The sequence below is a fragment of the Lycium barbarum genome, chromosome 7 (assembly GCF_019175385.1).
Source record: "Lycium barbarum isolate Lr01 chromosome 7, ASM1917538v2, whole genome shotgun sequence".
NCBI classification, from domain to species: Eukaryota; Viridiplantae; Streptophyta; class Magnoliopsida; order Solanales; family Solanaceae; genus Lycium; species Lycium barbarum.
Window position 1 is genome coordinate 124,913,339 of NC_083343.1, and position 16,136 is coordinate 124,929,474.

The 16,136-nt window shown below is 35.9% G+C and overlaps 1 protein-coding gene and 1 pseudogene across 2 annotated transcripts; one reads left to right on the forward strand and one right to left on the reverse strand.

The window, feature by feature from the left end:
* The first annotated feature begins 218 nt into the window (after window positions 1-218).
* On the forward strand, window positions 219-4,806 carry LOC132604182 (E3 ubiquitin-protein ligase UPL5-like; annotated as a pseudogene).
* A 2,729-nt stretch (window positions 4,807-7,535) lies between these two features.
* On the reverse strand, window positions 7,536-15,895 carry LOC132604184 (protein EARLY STARVATION 1, chloroplastic). Of its 2 annotated transcripts, none has more exons than XM_060317554.1 (11): window positions 15,382-15,895; window positions 12,679-12,770; window positions 12,378-12,571; window positions 10,661-10,700; window positions 10,413-10,494; window positions 10,203-10,280; window positions 9,983-10,108; window positions 8,888-9,009; window positions 8,504-8,543; window positions 8,281-8,355; window positions 7,536-8,150 (listed from the first exon to the last, which is right to left on the reverse strand). In XM_060317554.1, exons 1-11 carry the CDS (start codon window positions 15,633-15,635, stop codon window positions 8,000-8,002), a joined length of 1,254 nt encoding a protein of 417 aa, XP_060173537.1. In that variant the 5' UTR covers window positions 15,636-15,895; the 3' UTR covers window positions 7,536-7,999. The 2 variants fall into 2 exon arrangements, with proteins under 2 accessions (XP_060173537.1, XP_060173538.1); XM_060317555.1 differs by lacking the exon at window positions 15,382-15,895 and adding an exon at window positions 14,705-14,750.
* Between the last annotated feature and the right edge of the window lie 241 nt (window positions 15,896-16,136).

A 16,136-nucleotide genomic window follows, 5' to 3' on the forward strand; every position in this document is an offset into this window, starting at 1 on the left:
GGATTTTAGCGAAGGCAAAAATTAAAGACCACCCCCAAATAAGGACAATCATGCAAATTGCCCTTTTCTAACAAGGAAACACTTTCAAAAACTTGATTCTTTGTTGAAATGTCTTCTAAGACTACAATCTTTTAAGATCTTTTCTAAGATGGGGTAGAGAAAAAGTTATTATATCTATCTTAGGGATATTATCCAATATATGTATAATCAGGTAGCTCTTGAGGTAACCATTCAAAATGTTTGGCATTATTATTTGTTGATAATGCAAAGACAATTATTTTCTTTTGTGGGTCCCTTTTCACCTATCCTTTATTTCTGTGGAAGACCAACCGTCCTACTTGGAAAGATGAAAGCCATTTTGAACACTTTTTATACAAACTTCAACCTCTTCCTGATAAGAGTTGCTGAGTTTCCTCCATAATTATTGAGTTGAAACTTGGCAAACACATATGCTCGCCGTCGTCCGGCTCGACTCGACTCTTGTGCATGGGACCAACCTTTTTAGCCAGATTTTATTTTTCCCTGTCAGTATGCTTTTGAGCTCTCACCTTGTTGGTGAGGGTTTAAATCCCCACGCGGTAATTTCCTCTCCATTTCCCCTTCCCCTACCCCTATGTAATAAAAAATAATTTTTTTTTTTTTTTTTAAATAAGAGTAATTGTTCCAGAATTATAGCCGCTCCAACTATTATTGTAAGGGATCGTTTGGTATGATGGATGAGCAAAAATAGTCATGAGATAAAAATTTAGTGCCGCCTTATCCCACTTTTGGTTAGTATAAAATTCCGGGATTGTAGTGTTATTTTTATCCCACATTGAGGGTAGCATAACAATCCAGGATAACTAATCCCGGGATAACTTGTTCCCCAACCAACCGACCCTAACAGTTCTGTGGTTGAATGGCAACAACTCTGTGAGTAAATTTTGTAACAGCTCAGTGTTAAATCCCCTATATAAAAGCCCCAACAACGTGTCCTACATAAACAACACCCCTTGTGAACTTCTTCTGTACCACAAAATTCTCGCATTCTCCTTTCTTCTCAATGTTGTTCAGGACAATAACTTTTTGTAAACTTAAAACTTTTAGCCACAGGTGTATGTGTTGGGAAGTGTTGTTGAACCTTATAGAGAGATTGATCTAAATGATTTGCATTCTGGTCGGATCAAAATCACTTTCAAAGCAGTAGCTCGCGACAATAGTTTTGTAATTGATGAGTTTTCCCAGTTTTACCGTTTGTTCATTATCAATACTATATTATTTTTCACATAGAAAAGTGCAACTCTTCACTTATGGACACATCAATTATAACTGAGGAGTTTGATTAGATTTCAACGCATATTAAGTCCATACAAGCTTATCATAAAACCCTTTAAATTGTGTATCAGTTCGAGGTTCTTTGTCTGTCGGATTCAGTTCTTCGTCCGTTTGTTTCCTGGAGGCAAAACCTTAGTTATCCGAGTCAATTCTACGGACCTGGTGGAATTCATTCACTTTAAAATCATGTTGATCACCGGTATAACCACAACGAGCAACGGCTAATTTACAGGGGAAAACGGCTCCAGTGTGAACAAACTTTGTCAAACAGTGGCATCCAAAACGACATGACTATGCACCTCGCCAGTCGAATGCCGCGGAACACAGATCATCCTCAGGCGTGGCAACTTATCAATGACTTAATTGCAGAAATCTCCGGTATTTTGAAAAGCAAGTATCCTTTTCCTTCAGACTCGAATCGTATAATAATGTTGCTCAAATCGTATTTTGTATGATTTGCTTCGTATTTTTAACGATGTGCTAGACAAAATGGAGTTGTGTTTAAAGAAATTGGAAGACCAGTTGGTATTAAAAGAGAAAGGAAAAGGCAAACCTATTGTATCCTGGTGGTGTCAGTATCTTGTAATTCTGAAGGAATTAAATAGCATTTCAAAATTGTTAAGATTGGAGGTGTTTTGGCGGAAGAGGAGGCAAAGAAAGGTTGCACTGTGCTTTTTGATTATGACATTTGCGAAAAAAACTGACTATTATTGGTGGGTTATTGAGCGCAAGGAGGTAACCAATTTCGAGGTAAGGAGACATTTCGCAACGATGATGCTTCAAGAAGTTAGATACGGAAACCAGGTGATGCATGAGATGCTCATTGACAGGTCCCAGTTGTTGGAAGAATCATTTGAATACATTGGACATGCGGACCCCGCATTGCTGCGAGGCGGTCTATTTATGGGATTCAAAAATGAAGAAGCTACTGGGCCTGGTGTGTTGAGGGAGTGGTTTCTCTTGGTATGTCGAGCGATCTTCAATCCTCAGAATGCTTTTTTTGTTGCTTCCCCAAATGACCGGAGAAGGTTTTTCCCAAATCCAGGTAAGCTTTTATTGCCTTTATGCACATATTTATGTGACCTTTTGTTCTCACTTGAACTCATAAGTCTCCGGTTTGCACTTGATCTGGCAACCAAGTGTATCATTTAGCCTTTTTGGAGCATGGGGGTCAGCAGATAATGTTAGATCAATTCAAAGAAATATGTATACAAATTATCTAGTTTTGCGGAGAGACCGTGGGTTCACGTGCACCTTATTTTACTGAGTAAATCCACCCGTCTGGCGACATCTTACTTTTTACTTGTCTAAAGAAGAAATGCTGCATAAATAATACTTGGATCGCACTGCATATTCATTACTTCTGAGTCATGTTATCATTTTTCTCCCCGTCTAAGATATGTGGTTAGATCACTGGGAATTTACTGATCATAGGGCTTTTCCAGCAGAACTTTATTTGTATGATAATTGCTAGCGATTTGAGATAATCATTTAATGCATCAGGGAAAGTAATATTACTCTCTGTTAGAATGTGAATTATGCTCATCTACAATTTGTGCTTGCAGTATATAAGGTGGATCCATTGCACCTTGAGTATTTCTGCTTCTCTGGTAGGATGATTGCATTGGCTTTAATGCGTAAAATACAAATTGGCATTGTGTTCGATGGTGTGTTCTTTTTGCATTTGGCTGGAGAGAAAATTTCATTGCAAGACATTAAGGATGCAGATCCATACTTGTACAGTAGCTGCAAGCAGATACTGGAGATGGATCCTGAGATGGTAGATCAAGATACACCAAGCTTGACATTTGTTTGTGAAGCTGAAGAGTTGGGGTCCAGGAAAGCGGTCAAGCTTTGTCCCAACGGGTAAGATATTGTTGTGAACAGTAAGAATAGGAAGGAGTATGTTAATCTTCTTATTCAACATCGGTTTGTCACATCAATTGCTCAGCAGATAGCCCACTTTTCTCAAGGTTTTGCTGATATAACTACCTCAAGTCTCAAAATTTCCTTGTTTCGGAGTTTAGACCTTGAAGATCTTGACCAGATGCTTGATGGGAGTGGAAGTGCTGTTTCTGTGGAAGATTGGAAAGCACATACAGATTACAATGGCTACAAAGAAAGCAATCCTCAAATATCCTGGTTCTGGAAAGTACACGAAGTCGGTATATTCTCACAGTATTTAGAACTTTACACTTTCACCTCCTCTATCTTCGTTACTCCCTCCGTTCCATTTTACTTGGCCCTTATACTAAAAATAGATTTTCCTTTTTTATTACTTGTCTATTTTAGCAAATCAAGAGAGATTTATTATTTTCTTCCAATATTAACTATATAAAGTAGTAGTAGTACTCAAACTTAGATTTCCAAAGCATAATCAATAAGGATAATTTAGTAAAACAAAACCCCTAATAAATACATTTTAAGGGGAGTGCCAAGTCAACAAGGGTCAAGTAAAGTGGAACGGAGGGAGTATTTGTAAAAGCATTAAATTTCTGACACAGAAACTTCATTTTATACATAGTTGCACCAGGCAACATTTGTTTTGGGGGAGTTGGAGAGGTGTACTAATTTTTTTACTTTACCAGTTTTTCTACTGGTAGCACAAGTTTTTGTCTGAATGACACTTAATAAAAGGGATAAGGTTGAAGCATGAACATTATGCGCGGAATGGATATGGATCCGATCCCAGATAACTTGATTATGTAACCTGGAATAGGTTGTTGCCATCCTGAATGTTGTTAGGACAAGTTAAACCTCAAGTGTTAGGAGATCTGATTCATACCAACAATTAATGTTTGTTTTCTTTCCCTCCGTGCAGATAGTTGGGCGTATGTCTGCTGAGCAGAGAAAGGTGCTCCTTTTCTTCTGGACGTCAATTAAGTATCTACCTCTAGAGACCGCATACGCTTTCCTCCTTATCGATCCATGGCTATGATGCAAGATCGACTCCACGTAATCACCCAAGAGCATGTTGGTTGCAGCTTTGGTACCTGGTGACACCTGTCAATCTTGGGATTATATTGCACTTGCACATAATCAGCTTGTACATGAAGTAGGATCAGCTTACCTATTTAAAACTCGACTTTTTATGGTCTATTAGAGCTTCACCTCAATGCATCACAAACTGACGAGTCTTCGACAAGTTAGAAGAACTAATTGAACCTGGCTTACTTCGCGCTTTCTTTTTATAGAATATAGAGGTATAGGGTCTATTAATATATAAAAACAAAGAAGTTCCAGTCCATCTGTCTTCTCTATGCGTCGCCAGTTTCATTTTTTCTTTTCTTTTTGTCGCTATTAACTGTTTTACATGGTTGAAGATTGTACATTCCAGCCTTGAAGATTGTACATTCCAGCCTTTTAACAAATCAACAGTTTATAGAGGTATAGTATGTATTATAAAGGAAGAAGGTTAGAAAGTCTAATCCTTTTTTCTGTATAAAGGAAGAAGGCTAGAGAGTCTAATCCTTTTTCTGCCCTTTCTACGCATGGGTGAGAGTCTCATTCTTGACCCCTTTTTAATTATGGAAAAGGCTCAAATATGTCATCGAACTATCGGAAATGACTCATTTATGTCGCTCGTCAATAGTTTGGCTAATTAATGTCATCACCCTTACCAAAATGGCTCATCCATGCCATTTTTCATTAACGCCGGTTTTATAATACCAGATATGACACGTGGACTCCAATTAGAGGTCTACGTCATTTAATTAAACCAACACAAATTAAATCTTAAATTAAACTAAAACCCAACCCATACACCTGACCCACCCAAATCCTATTCTTATTTCCCTCTTCCTAACATTTACAGATTTATAAGTTGCTTTAGTTCAGATTTATGAGTTTACAAAAATCTGTTTACAGTTTTTAATTTGCTGAAGATTTATGAGTTTACAAAAATTCCATTACAATTTTTATATGGTTAAAGATTGGATCTTTTTTACATTTCACTAGGGAATTTATTCTTATATGGTCTATATGTGAGAGTTATATTCAAGTTTGCTTGCAAATCTGCCTACTTTTGACTGTTTTATCAGGAAAAGAAATTGAGCTTATTCTTGTGTTGAAGCTGCTGCTTTGTTGGTTTAAGAACTATCTCTGTTCCATCTGCTTGGCTGGATCAGGTTTTAGTTTAATTTAGGATTTAATTTGTTTTGGTTTAATAGGCCACGTGTTATATCTGGTATTGTAAAACCGGCGTTAATTAAAAATGTATGAGTGAGTCATTTTGGTAACGTCAATAGCATAAATGAGACGAACTATTGACGATGGCATAAATGAACCATTTATGATAGTTCGATAGCATATTTGAGTCTTTTCCGTTTTAATTATTTCTAAGTGTTTTCTATTTGTAAGGCGTTTTGGCTAACCATTGCCATGTACATACTTATATGCAGCCAGCAGTGCTTCATTCTTGTTTTAACTTTTGTAACGTACAGATTGAACCGTTCCCTTCTTTATGAGGCATCTAATGTAATTCTTTTATTCCAGGAAAATTTGTGGACACTTTTCTCTCATTGATTGGCTTTTGTATAGTGCAAAACTGAAAAAGTAGTCAACTTTCGTGTTCTGCTTATATACATCATCATTTGTGTTAAAAGGCATAAGTTAGTGATTGTTATCCATATAAACTTTATCACTTAATCATGATTAAGTAAAGAATAAGTATGTCTTGCTTCCTTAATTTATTATTTGGTAGTAAATTACATGGTTTATAGTTTGTTGCCATGTTTTATTCGTTATTTCTTTTTCATCTTACTTTGAATTGTTTGTCCTTATGCCGAGGGTTTACCGAAAACAACTTCTCTACCTTCCAAGGCAGAGGTACGATCTGCGTACACCACCCTTCCCAGATCCCACTTTTTCAAATTTCTCTAGCTATGTTGTTGTTGGTTGTAGTAAATTACCATGGTTTGGTGTGTGAATCAAATTCACATTAATTTTTTCGCTTCAACTATTCTATAAGGTCACCTTACTGATACATTGGCATCATTAGTTTCTTTGATTTTTCGGAACAGCAAAGACTAAGCATTGTTCTTTCCATGTACAATCAAACTTCTCTATAATGACAGTGTTTGTCCGAAAATTTCATAACTGCTATAGTGAGGTGTTGTTATGTATGTATACTGACATTTGATGTCTAGATCTCATTTAACTATTATAAACAAAAGTACACAAACAATTATTTTTCTGTACTTTTTATGCTATAAACAAACACAATATACTAATTAATTTTAAAATCTCAATTGATTTTCATATCTCATTAATTAATAATTAAAAAGACTAACAAATTATTAATAAATTTATAACTAGTTGTACCATACCGATAAAGAATTAAAATATAAGGAACATACGAATTTATAAATTAGTTGAGAAGTTAAATATTTCAAGTTTGATGTAAGAATTCTACAATTGTAGGTTGTTTCGTAAATTTCAGTCTCTTAGTGATATATAACGCTTGAATTCACAAAAAAAATTGTCCAAACTTTCAGCAAAAGGAAATTCAGTAGCTTACCCATGAAGGTTGTCTAAGAGCTTAATAGTTGACTCTTCCATCTCACCTCAGACTCTTCATCAACACTTTCGTTGTCATCTTCTGCATCCGATTTTTGTCTCTTGTTCTTCCATTCAAATCACTTGTGCAATAATCTCTTCATCAATGTAAGTTTCAAGGATTGAAAGTATTGCGTCAAACTCCATATAAGTGGTAGCATTCATTGCTTGATTGGTGTTATGAGATGGAGATTTGAGCTACAAGTGATGACACACTACCAACATCGTCAACAAGTTCTAAATTTTCACTATTAATAGTGGGGTTATCATCTGTAGGTAGAATTCTGATATTTCTCCAACAATGGAGAATGGTAGAGGTGTTAACATCCATTCCATGCTTCTACAAGTGTGTTAATTGCTTGTTGTAAGTTGAACTTATTGTCATTTAATGAGCATGACATTAATTATGATTACCATAAATATTTTAATATTTTTTTTTATACATAATATATTTTTTGTTACAAAATATTATTACACGTTTGAGTATGACTGTTATAGAGAAGTAATTTTACAAAAAGGGTACCGCTATAATAAATGTCATTGCTGTTATAAGTGAAATGATGTTATAGAGAAATAAAATATAACATGAAAAATTAGTTTCGAAAAAAATCAAGCCGTTATAGTAAATGTTGTATTAACGAATAACAATTATAGAGAGGTTTGACTGTAGTGCCATATCTTATACATCTGATTTTATTGTTTTGAAATAAAATGCATTTCAATTATTCAATATGTACACTAGAAAAATAAACATTACCAACAATATCCTATTGAACTCGCCTATTACACACGAATGACATTAGTTTTTGGTTAAAACCAGAAGATTATTAAACCAAACAGGCTCAGAAGGTTGTTTTCAACCAAGACATGTAAAATAGGTGAATTCCCTCTTCCATTAGAATCCAACCAAACGCAAATACCACAATGCTGAAAGAATGAAATAAATGACGAGTAGCAAAAGATTACAAATAATTTCTGACAAAATGTAACTAGCTCTTTTGAGAATCGAACTTGATCAATGAGACGATGCCTTGTTCATACCAACTTGCCCGCATCTCGACTATACCACCGGTACCTACTATTTCCTACCAATACTCTGCCCGCTAAAACTTAGGTAGATGAGAAGAAATCACCTATTTGGAGGGGGCTCATCGTCTGGAGGCATAGATGACCCAAAATCAATATTTGGATATACACCAGGAGGTAGTTCTCGAGGTTGTATAGAAAACAACTGGCTTGAATCACCTACCACGTCTGCCCACCCGTAGTGAGGCTCAGCCCTTAAATCACAAGAAGACGTTTTACTTCGACGTATACAGAACATAAAGGATAACATGCAAACATTGATTCAACCATTCACAATTTTCCTCATCATGGAAGTTTTACAGTGCATAGATGACTCTCACTTACTCGTAGTACGTTTTTTCATCCACAACCATGTCCCAGCTTTCACCTGTAGTGCTCTTGCCATATTTGTGCACCTTGCTGATTCAGAAAAAAAGAGGCATAACTTGAAGTCTTGTTTAAATTATTATTTGGGTTTTAAAGAGGAAAATGTATCGAGGAAATCAACAGGCAACTTGTAAGTTATCATCGAATGCAATGGAACAATAAATTTATAGTCATGAAATACCCATTTCCAAAGTGCTCCTCTCCCCACGTCCTTGACCACCCTGGATAATTACAAGGAAAAAAGGCAGTTTAAATATCACATCAATGTTCAAGAAAAGATAGTTAATTTACCCCCAAATTTGTATGTATCATTTTTAAAATTGAAAATTCAGGAAATCCTTGAGACATCAGACATTACGAACATATCAACTCATATAATTTTTGGCGGATTTCCTTCTAGCTTGAATAATTAATTATTATAGGAAATTAAATTGTGATTGGGTTTTTGTTTCAACAGCCTAGTCCACTCTGATAAGTAAAAGGTAAATGTCAACACCCTAGTCTTTAGGGAGGCAAAAATGTGTAAACCAAGTTGACAACTAAGAAAAAACAAGATAGGACCTACTTTCGCTGCTAGGTGATGCATGCCAAGTCTCCCCTTGCCGTGAACCAATGCCACCAAAAAATCTCTCCTCCCATTTGTCTCCCCATTTTGTTCCCAGTTCACTTTCTGCCCACTTATCCGTCCTGAGAAAAGGAGTAATAAAATTCTATAAGCAACAAAAACCACCTTTTCAATGCCTCAGAACAAAGAGCAAGCTTGAATATAGTCTCAACCATTTCGCAAGGTGAATCGTTTGTTAACAAAGAACAGGTCATACAATAAGCAGTTAAGCACCCTATCATCTTATAATGCAAATCATCAACCTCAATTATACAATTACTGCAGGCATATATCTAAGCTTTTGCATTCAAATATTTTGTGATTGATAAGGTAAGATTTTATTTATAATCATTACCAAGGAGGTACTGCAGCAAGTACAAAAAGCTGGACTTGATGACACTTCATATTCAAAAGTTCCAACAAGTCTCAGCATATCCTGAAAGGACAAAGTTCCCTTTCATCAAATGCTACAAATTTAGGATACATCTACATTTGACAACTTGAAGCAACTTATTTTTATCTTTAAGAAAACAAGTTAAATTTTCTATGCAGGATGGTTGTCTATTAAAAAATATAACTTTTAAAAGTTTGTCTAGAAGTTGCCTCTTAAAGATGACAGGTTACCCAATGAAGGGTATTTCTAAAGTATCTAAAAAAGAAAATATTTTAAGGAGTCGTTAAAATACATTTTGCTTATTACTAACAAACAAAATGTAGTTGCTAAACCTTTTTCAAATACATTTTGTTTGTTAAAATTCTGGGCTTTGAGTTTTTTCCCCATTATATATTAGCTTAACAGATATTCAGCATACAAGGTATCCATGTGATAAGATATAAAGTCATTCAAGGTAGACAGACTTAGGACTTTTTCTGATAAGGCAGACACAGTTCTAGGACTTTCAACCAAATGTGCCAATAGTTTAGCTGTCAATGTTGTTCCACTATGCCAACATGACTTACACAAATCATGGAGGATTCTGGAACCCAAAACAAGTTACAACAGATGAAAAATAAGACACCTTTTTTTTTTTTTATGATAAGGGAAAAATAAGATACCATTTAAGGACAGATCCTCTCCCATCATATTGCTCTCCCCATTTCTCCCACCATGATTGTTCATTTAGTCTACCATACTTGTGCGCCCCTTTCTCTGTCCAACCCTTTGCGTCATACTTTTCTGACCTGCACCAAAATAATGTGATTTAACAACATATTTGCAGGTTATTTCATTGTTCATTACAACATGATCATGACTCTTCCATTTCGCAAGTCTTACCAATTCTCATACCACCCAGCATTCTCTGTACCTGATTTTGCTTGTTTTTGTGCACTCCTCTCTATCCTAGCTAGATTGCTGCAGTAAGAAAATGCAGTGTTATATATGTGTAATGGTTCTGCCAAAGCATTAAATACAATGATATCACAACACCAATGTAATCAGAAGTATTCAGCAGCTTTTAAGATCACAAAAAATAGGATATACAACCTCCACTCGTCTTGGTGAATAACTTCCTGCCATGTTTCCAGCCATGAATCTCCTTCCGCATTTCTCCCAGATTTTTCTACACCTACACAATCATCAAACAAATGAAACGTGAATAAATCATGAATCTCAGAAGTACAAGTGACAATTGCTTGACTAAAAAAATAATACATCAATGCTTAATATGGTTACAACACAGAAAATGTAGGTCATTGAAGGGAACTGATATGAAAACAAAATATTAGCATTACCTAGTTCTTTGTAACCAGTCCAGTCACTTTTTTCCCACCACTGTCAAGGAGATCAAGAAATCCAATTAAATGCATCCACCTGGGATGATACTTGATAAGGTTATAAAGAAATGCCAACAAATTACTATTGCAAATCAGCAATGATCAAGAACCTATGTTGCTCGGACTCTTCAAAAGTATCAATGGGTGCGTGTCGGACACTCCAAAAGTAGCGCATTTTTTGGAGAATCAGACACGGGTGTGGCAACGAAAGTGAAGAGTCTGCGCAACTTAGTCAAGAACCTCCTAGTATATGCTTATCTTGTTGCATATTTGATAACCCATGTTTATATTCTAGTCTTGATTCAAGCAATGTTTTTAAATAGTATGCATGAACTCTATACGCAAAGGGATTGATCAATAAGGATTAGTAAATCCTCATAGTTAACCAATAGAATCTCACTTGTCAAGAAACATAGTATAGGCTTACAAACTTGTAACTATGACAAACTAGAAATGCGAATCACTAACTTTTTTGAAACTAACTGTTAATTCCTTAAAGAGCATGTGGGGTTAACCCCCTTAGCAATCATGTGAGTTATTTGGAAAGAGAGAAATAGGAGGGCATATGAAGGGATGGAGCAAGATTTTGTAAAGTTGCAAAGTAGTGTGTTATTTCTAGTTTCCTTTTGGTGCACTTATGAGGTCCCTATTTGTATAGAGGATTGGATCTCCTATGTTGAGAATCATATTTTGGTGTAGATTCTCTTCTTTTGGTATACGGCTTGTATACAGGGACTTGCCCATTTGTTAATAAAATACTTACCTTATCCAAAAAAAAAAAAAAAATTCCTTAAAGAGCGAAAACCAGCACAAACCTAGCTTGTTAGGAAGCTCAATAATATGCAAAGCATCCGCAGGCTCTAACCAGAAAATGCACTGCCTTCAAATGCGGCACAGAAAAGTAATTTCTAATATAACAAAACACAGATTCCCTTATTCGAAAGCTAATCAGCAGATTCCTGGCAGTCCACAAACCTAACCAGCACTGAAAATAAATTCTTCTAATAGCTAAATGAGAAAGCATCCTGAAGTTTTGACAAGAAAAACCTAGAATTACGTTTCTTCTGGTATCAACATGATTAAGTGACCCCAATTCTCATTTTAAGGGAATCCGCATCAGTTAAATCTACTTAAGTGCCTTTACTCTCTGAGTTACTATTTTATATTGTTGACCAAATATAAAACTTAGTTTGAACCAAAAGTGTAGGAAACACTGCAATGAAGATACAACTATCAACAATTACATACAAATAATTTTCTTGATATCCTTGTCAGAAACAAAAAATGCAAAATAACTTTCCTAATATCAGGGCTTTCACAAAAATTATTATGTTGAACATAAGACAAGGGATTAGGATTGCCACTCTAAATGAAATTCAGCTGCTAAAGTTCAATTGTTCAAACCCTTTGGTCTCTGATGTGTAGAAATGTCTAGTTTTGCAGCAAAGTAATTTGGCATAGTCATTGAGGCACTAAAATTATAAATTAAAAAGAGGGTTCTTTGACCATACAGTTGAGAATTTAGATCAGTTAATTACTCATTCAATTCAGAAAGTGGTACATGTAAGTACTTGGCAGTTGGCCAAGGTATTTCCATATAACATGTTGGTTGAGTATGTTTCTTTAATACAATCTTTTGACATCCATAGCAACACAACCTTAATAACATGTGTACCATTTCTTTCCATTCTGAGGCGCCATCATGGCTCTGTCCACCCATCTTTGTCCATCGGCACCGGTATCCATTTTCACCAATGTCTTCTCCACTCTTTCGATACCAAGTACTGCCATCTTCATTAGTCCCAGATTCGTTAATATTCTCGTTTGACATATCGATGCCCCACTCTTTCTCGTTAGCAATACCAGTGTCTAGAAAGAAAGCAGAAGCAAAAAAAATTATCATCAAGTACCACTAAGGCCCTTACGTAATTAGAGGAGATGACTTAATCTTGGAATGAACTGAGAATCATTAGTACCTCGTTTTGGTGGAGCGTCATGGGACTGAGGGCCTGAATTTCTTGGGGTGCAGCGTGGGAAGAACTGTTCTTGCTTTGAAACAAATCTGGATCTACAAAATAAGAAACTATTACAAACAAACAAACATCCCTTTACAATCAATCATAGCAAAGGAGGCAAAGGGAAAAGTTGAGGTAAACTCAAAGACTCTTTCAAGTTTTCATAACAAGGTTACCAAGCATACAATGAATAGGTTGGTGATTGACCTTCAACACAGGTTATGGACCTTTACTTCATTCCCAGACGTTGCTATGCGCGACCATTTTAGTAGTTTAAACACAATAGTGATACCAAGCCAACACAAATATATCCTTTTATAGGCAACAAACAAGTAATATTAGTGTTCAGATACTTCTAAATTCTGTCTATATTGTGAGAATCGCAGATAGAAAAGTGCTCTCACAAGATAAATATATTGTACCAAAGATGAATCATGCAGACACGTCACGGGTTATGAATGTCGATATTGATAACAGATCTATTGTTCACAATGAATCAATGAAAGGCTTTGACAAAGTTAGGGCCTAGGGGTATTCACGATAGGGTTGGAGACATGACAATGATATATAAAATAAATTAATAACTCTCATTCAATTGTTATTGAGGTTTTAACAAAACATATTACAAGTAGCTTCAACAAAGCATGTGAATCATCTTTTGTCCATCGCAAAATGGAGAATTCATGGAATGATATTCTACATATGTTTTGAAAATAGTCGTGCGAAAGACAGTCAAAGAGAGCTAGAAGTTTAAGGGAACATGAATCAAATGATAAAACATGAAAAGAAATGTTTGTAAAGCTACATTGTGGTGCATTTGGAAAGAAAAAAGATGATCTTTAGCGAAAGAGAACACCTTTTCTCAACTTTCTTTCTCTTTTTCTATTTAAATAAACAACACTTTTCTTCCACTTCGGATGACAATGAGATTTTGTATGCATCTGAAGCACATATGATTCTAGGGATTTTATAAGAGTAGTAATTTAGGTAGTAATTACCCTGTTGCTAGTTGTCGTGTATCCATTTTCTACTACAAAGTTTCTCTTATAAATAGAGTGTATACAAGGTAAAAGCTACCACCTTCAATACCGATTATCATCTACACCTATAATGAGGTGAGTTGACATAACTGAGGAGGGCATCATGAAAACTACCATAAGATCATTGCTTTTCCCTAAAGGCTAGTTCAACTAGCAAGCTTCAATTTTAGGTTTCATGACACCAAATCCCAATTCTCAACTCTTTTTTTTTTTTTTTTTTTTTTTTTTTTGATGACATGGGAACCCGCAGTCGCTACCCTTTGGGTGCGCACAGGGTAAACCCCGCTTCTGTGCAATAGCCCGCAAACCACACAGGAGAGATAACCCGCACTAGGCAAGCCATGTGCGACGAGCTCGACCCAGAAGGCAAATCCCCCAATTCTCAACTCTATGCACCACTATGTTACTGTTTTACATGTTTATAAGAAAAAACAGAGACCTATGCACTATTATGCTTTTCATCGACTGGAAAATGCAATGACCGAGCTCAATTTGAACAAGATTAACAAAATTTTATGTTACTTCATTCACTAATCTGTTACATTTCAAAAAAATTCACTCACTAATCTGTTTTAAAGTTCAAGTGAAAACTACCCTTCATAAGATACAACAGATAAACCCTCTTCTTCTTCTTTTTTTTTTTTTTTTTTGATAACCGTGGTGTACGGGCCAGCTTGCGCGCACCTCAGACTAATTCCACGGGATACCTTAGACCTCATGATTCTCAGTCCCCACTTCCCTGACCACTAGGACACACCCTTGGGTGGCAGATAAACCCTCTTTTTTCCTTCAAATTGTCTAGTTTATTATCATGGAATTTTTAGTAGTTTCAAATTGTTGGCCCATCTATAACCATAATAAAAATACTAAAAAATGAAAAAGGGTTTGACTACCTTACAATGATGCAAAAGCAAAAAAGAATAAACTTTGAAGGAAAAAAAACTCACTTTGGAGATGCAAAGGGCATAGCAGAAGGAAACTACCCTTTCTAAGATGAAACAGATAAACCCTCTTTAAAAAAGGGCAGCCCGGTACACTAAGCTCCCGCTATGCGCGGGGTCCGGGGAAGGGCCGGACCACAAGGGTCTATTGTCCCTTCAAATTCTCTCAATTATCATAAGATTTTTTTGAAACAACTGACATCTTAGTAGTCTCAAATTGATGCCCCATCTAATCATCTACAACAACAACAACATACCCGGTGTAATCCCACGGGTGGGGTCCGCGGAGGGTAGAGTGTACGCAGACCTTACCCCTACCTTTGTGGAGATAGAGAGGTTGTTTCTGATAGACCTTCGGCAGGTAATGTCTAGGAGGTTCCGGACCCCCTTCGACGAAAAAAATTATTTTTTTATGTATATATATATAGAGTAGATGTTGAACCCCTTAACTTCTTCATTTGTTTACTATCTTGTATTTTTTAACCCCTTAGCGAAAATCCTGACTCCGCCACTGCCCTCGGCTCAAAAGAAGCGAAAATCCTGACTCCGCCACTGCCCTCGGCTCAAAAGAAGTGTAATGAGAGCAACAATTGAAGATAGAAAGGAAAATAGCAAGATAAACACAGCAATGAAGTCATGTACAACCAAAGCAAAAGGAGAAACTTTGAAGGAAAAAAGCTCACTTTGGAGATGCAAAGGGCATAGTAGAAGAAGAAGCTTGAACTTTGACACGATAACTATGATTAATCTTCCTGGAATCAAATTTCCAATTCTCACATTTCTCAATACATATTCCTGACCCGTTAAAACCCGAACTGCAACACTTCACAAAAACCCTTTTTTTCTTCTTCCCCAATTCAACAAATCCAATTCTAAAATTGACATTTTTGAGCTTACCACTCAATGGCGCCGTTAATCCATGAGAAGGCGCCGCCATTACAAATTTTGTATTAAGAAAATGCCATTGAAATTGAGTTTTTTTTTTTTTTTTTAATTTGAAGTTGAAAATGGACGAAAAGAGTTCAATTGAAAATGGCAAGTGGAAATAACGACATTGGAGGACAGAAATTCGGGGCAGAATCTTTGTGTGATTTTACACTGCTGAGGACTAAAAAAGCAAGCAAAAAAAATATGATCTGAAAATGTGACAGTGTGAGTGAGTGAGCTTGTAAAATGACCTTATGGATTGATGCAAATTGGAATATTTAATTTATACTGGTATACACGAGGCAAAGAGTGGGTCCTTTAGGCTATATAAATTTGAGTATCCATTTTGCCACACTAGATTTTCCACGTGTACGTGGTGAATCAGCATGGCACACATAAATCAAAGTACTTCCAAGTGGCAAATCTTTTAAAACTCAATTAAACGGTCATTGGATAAACTTTTATTCTATGTCACAACTCACAAATATATATATATAAAAAAAAAAAAAAA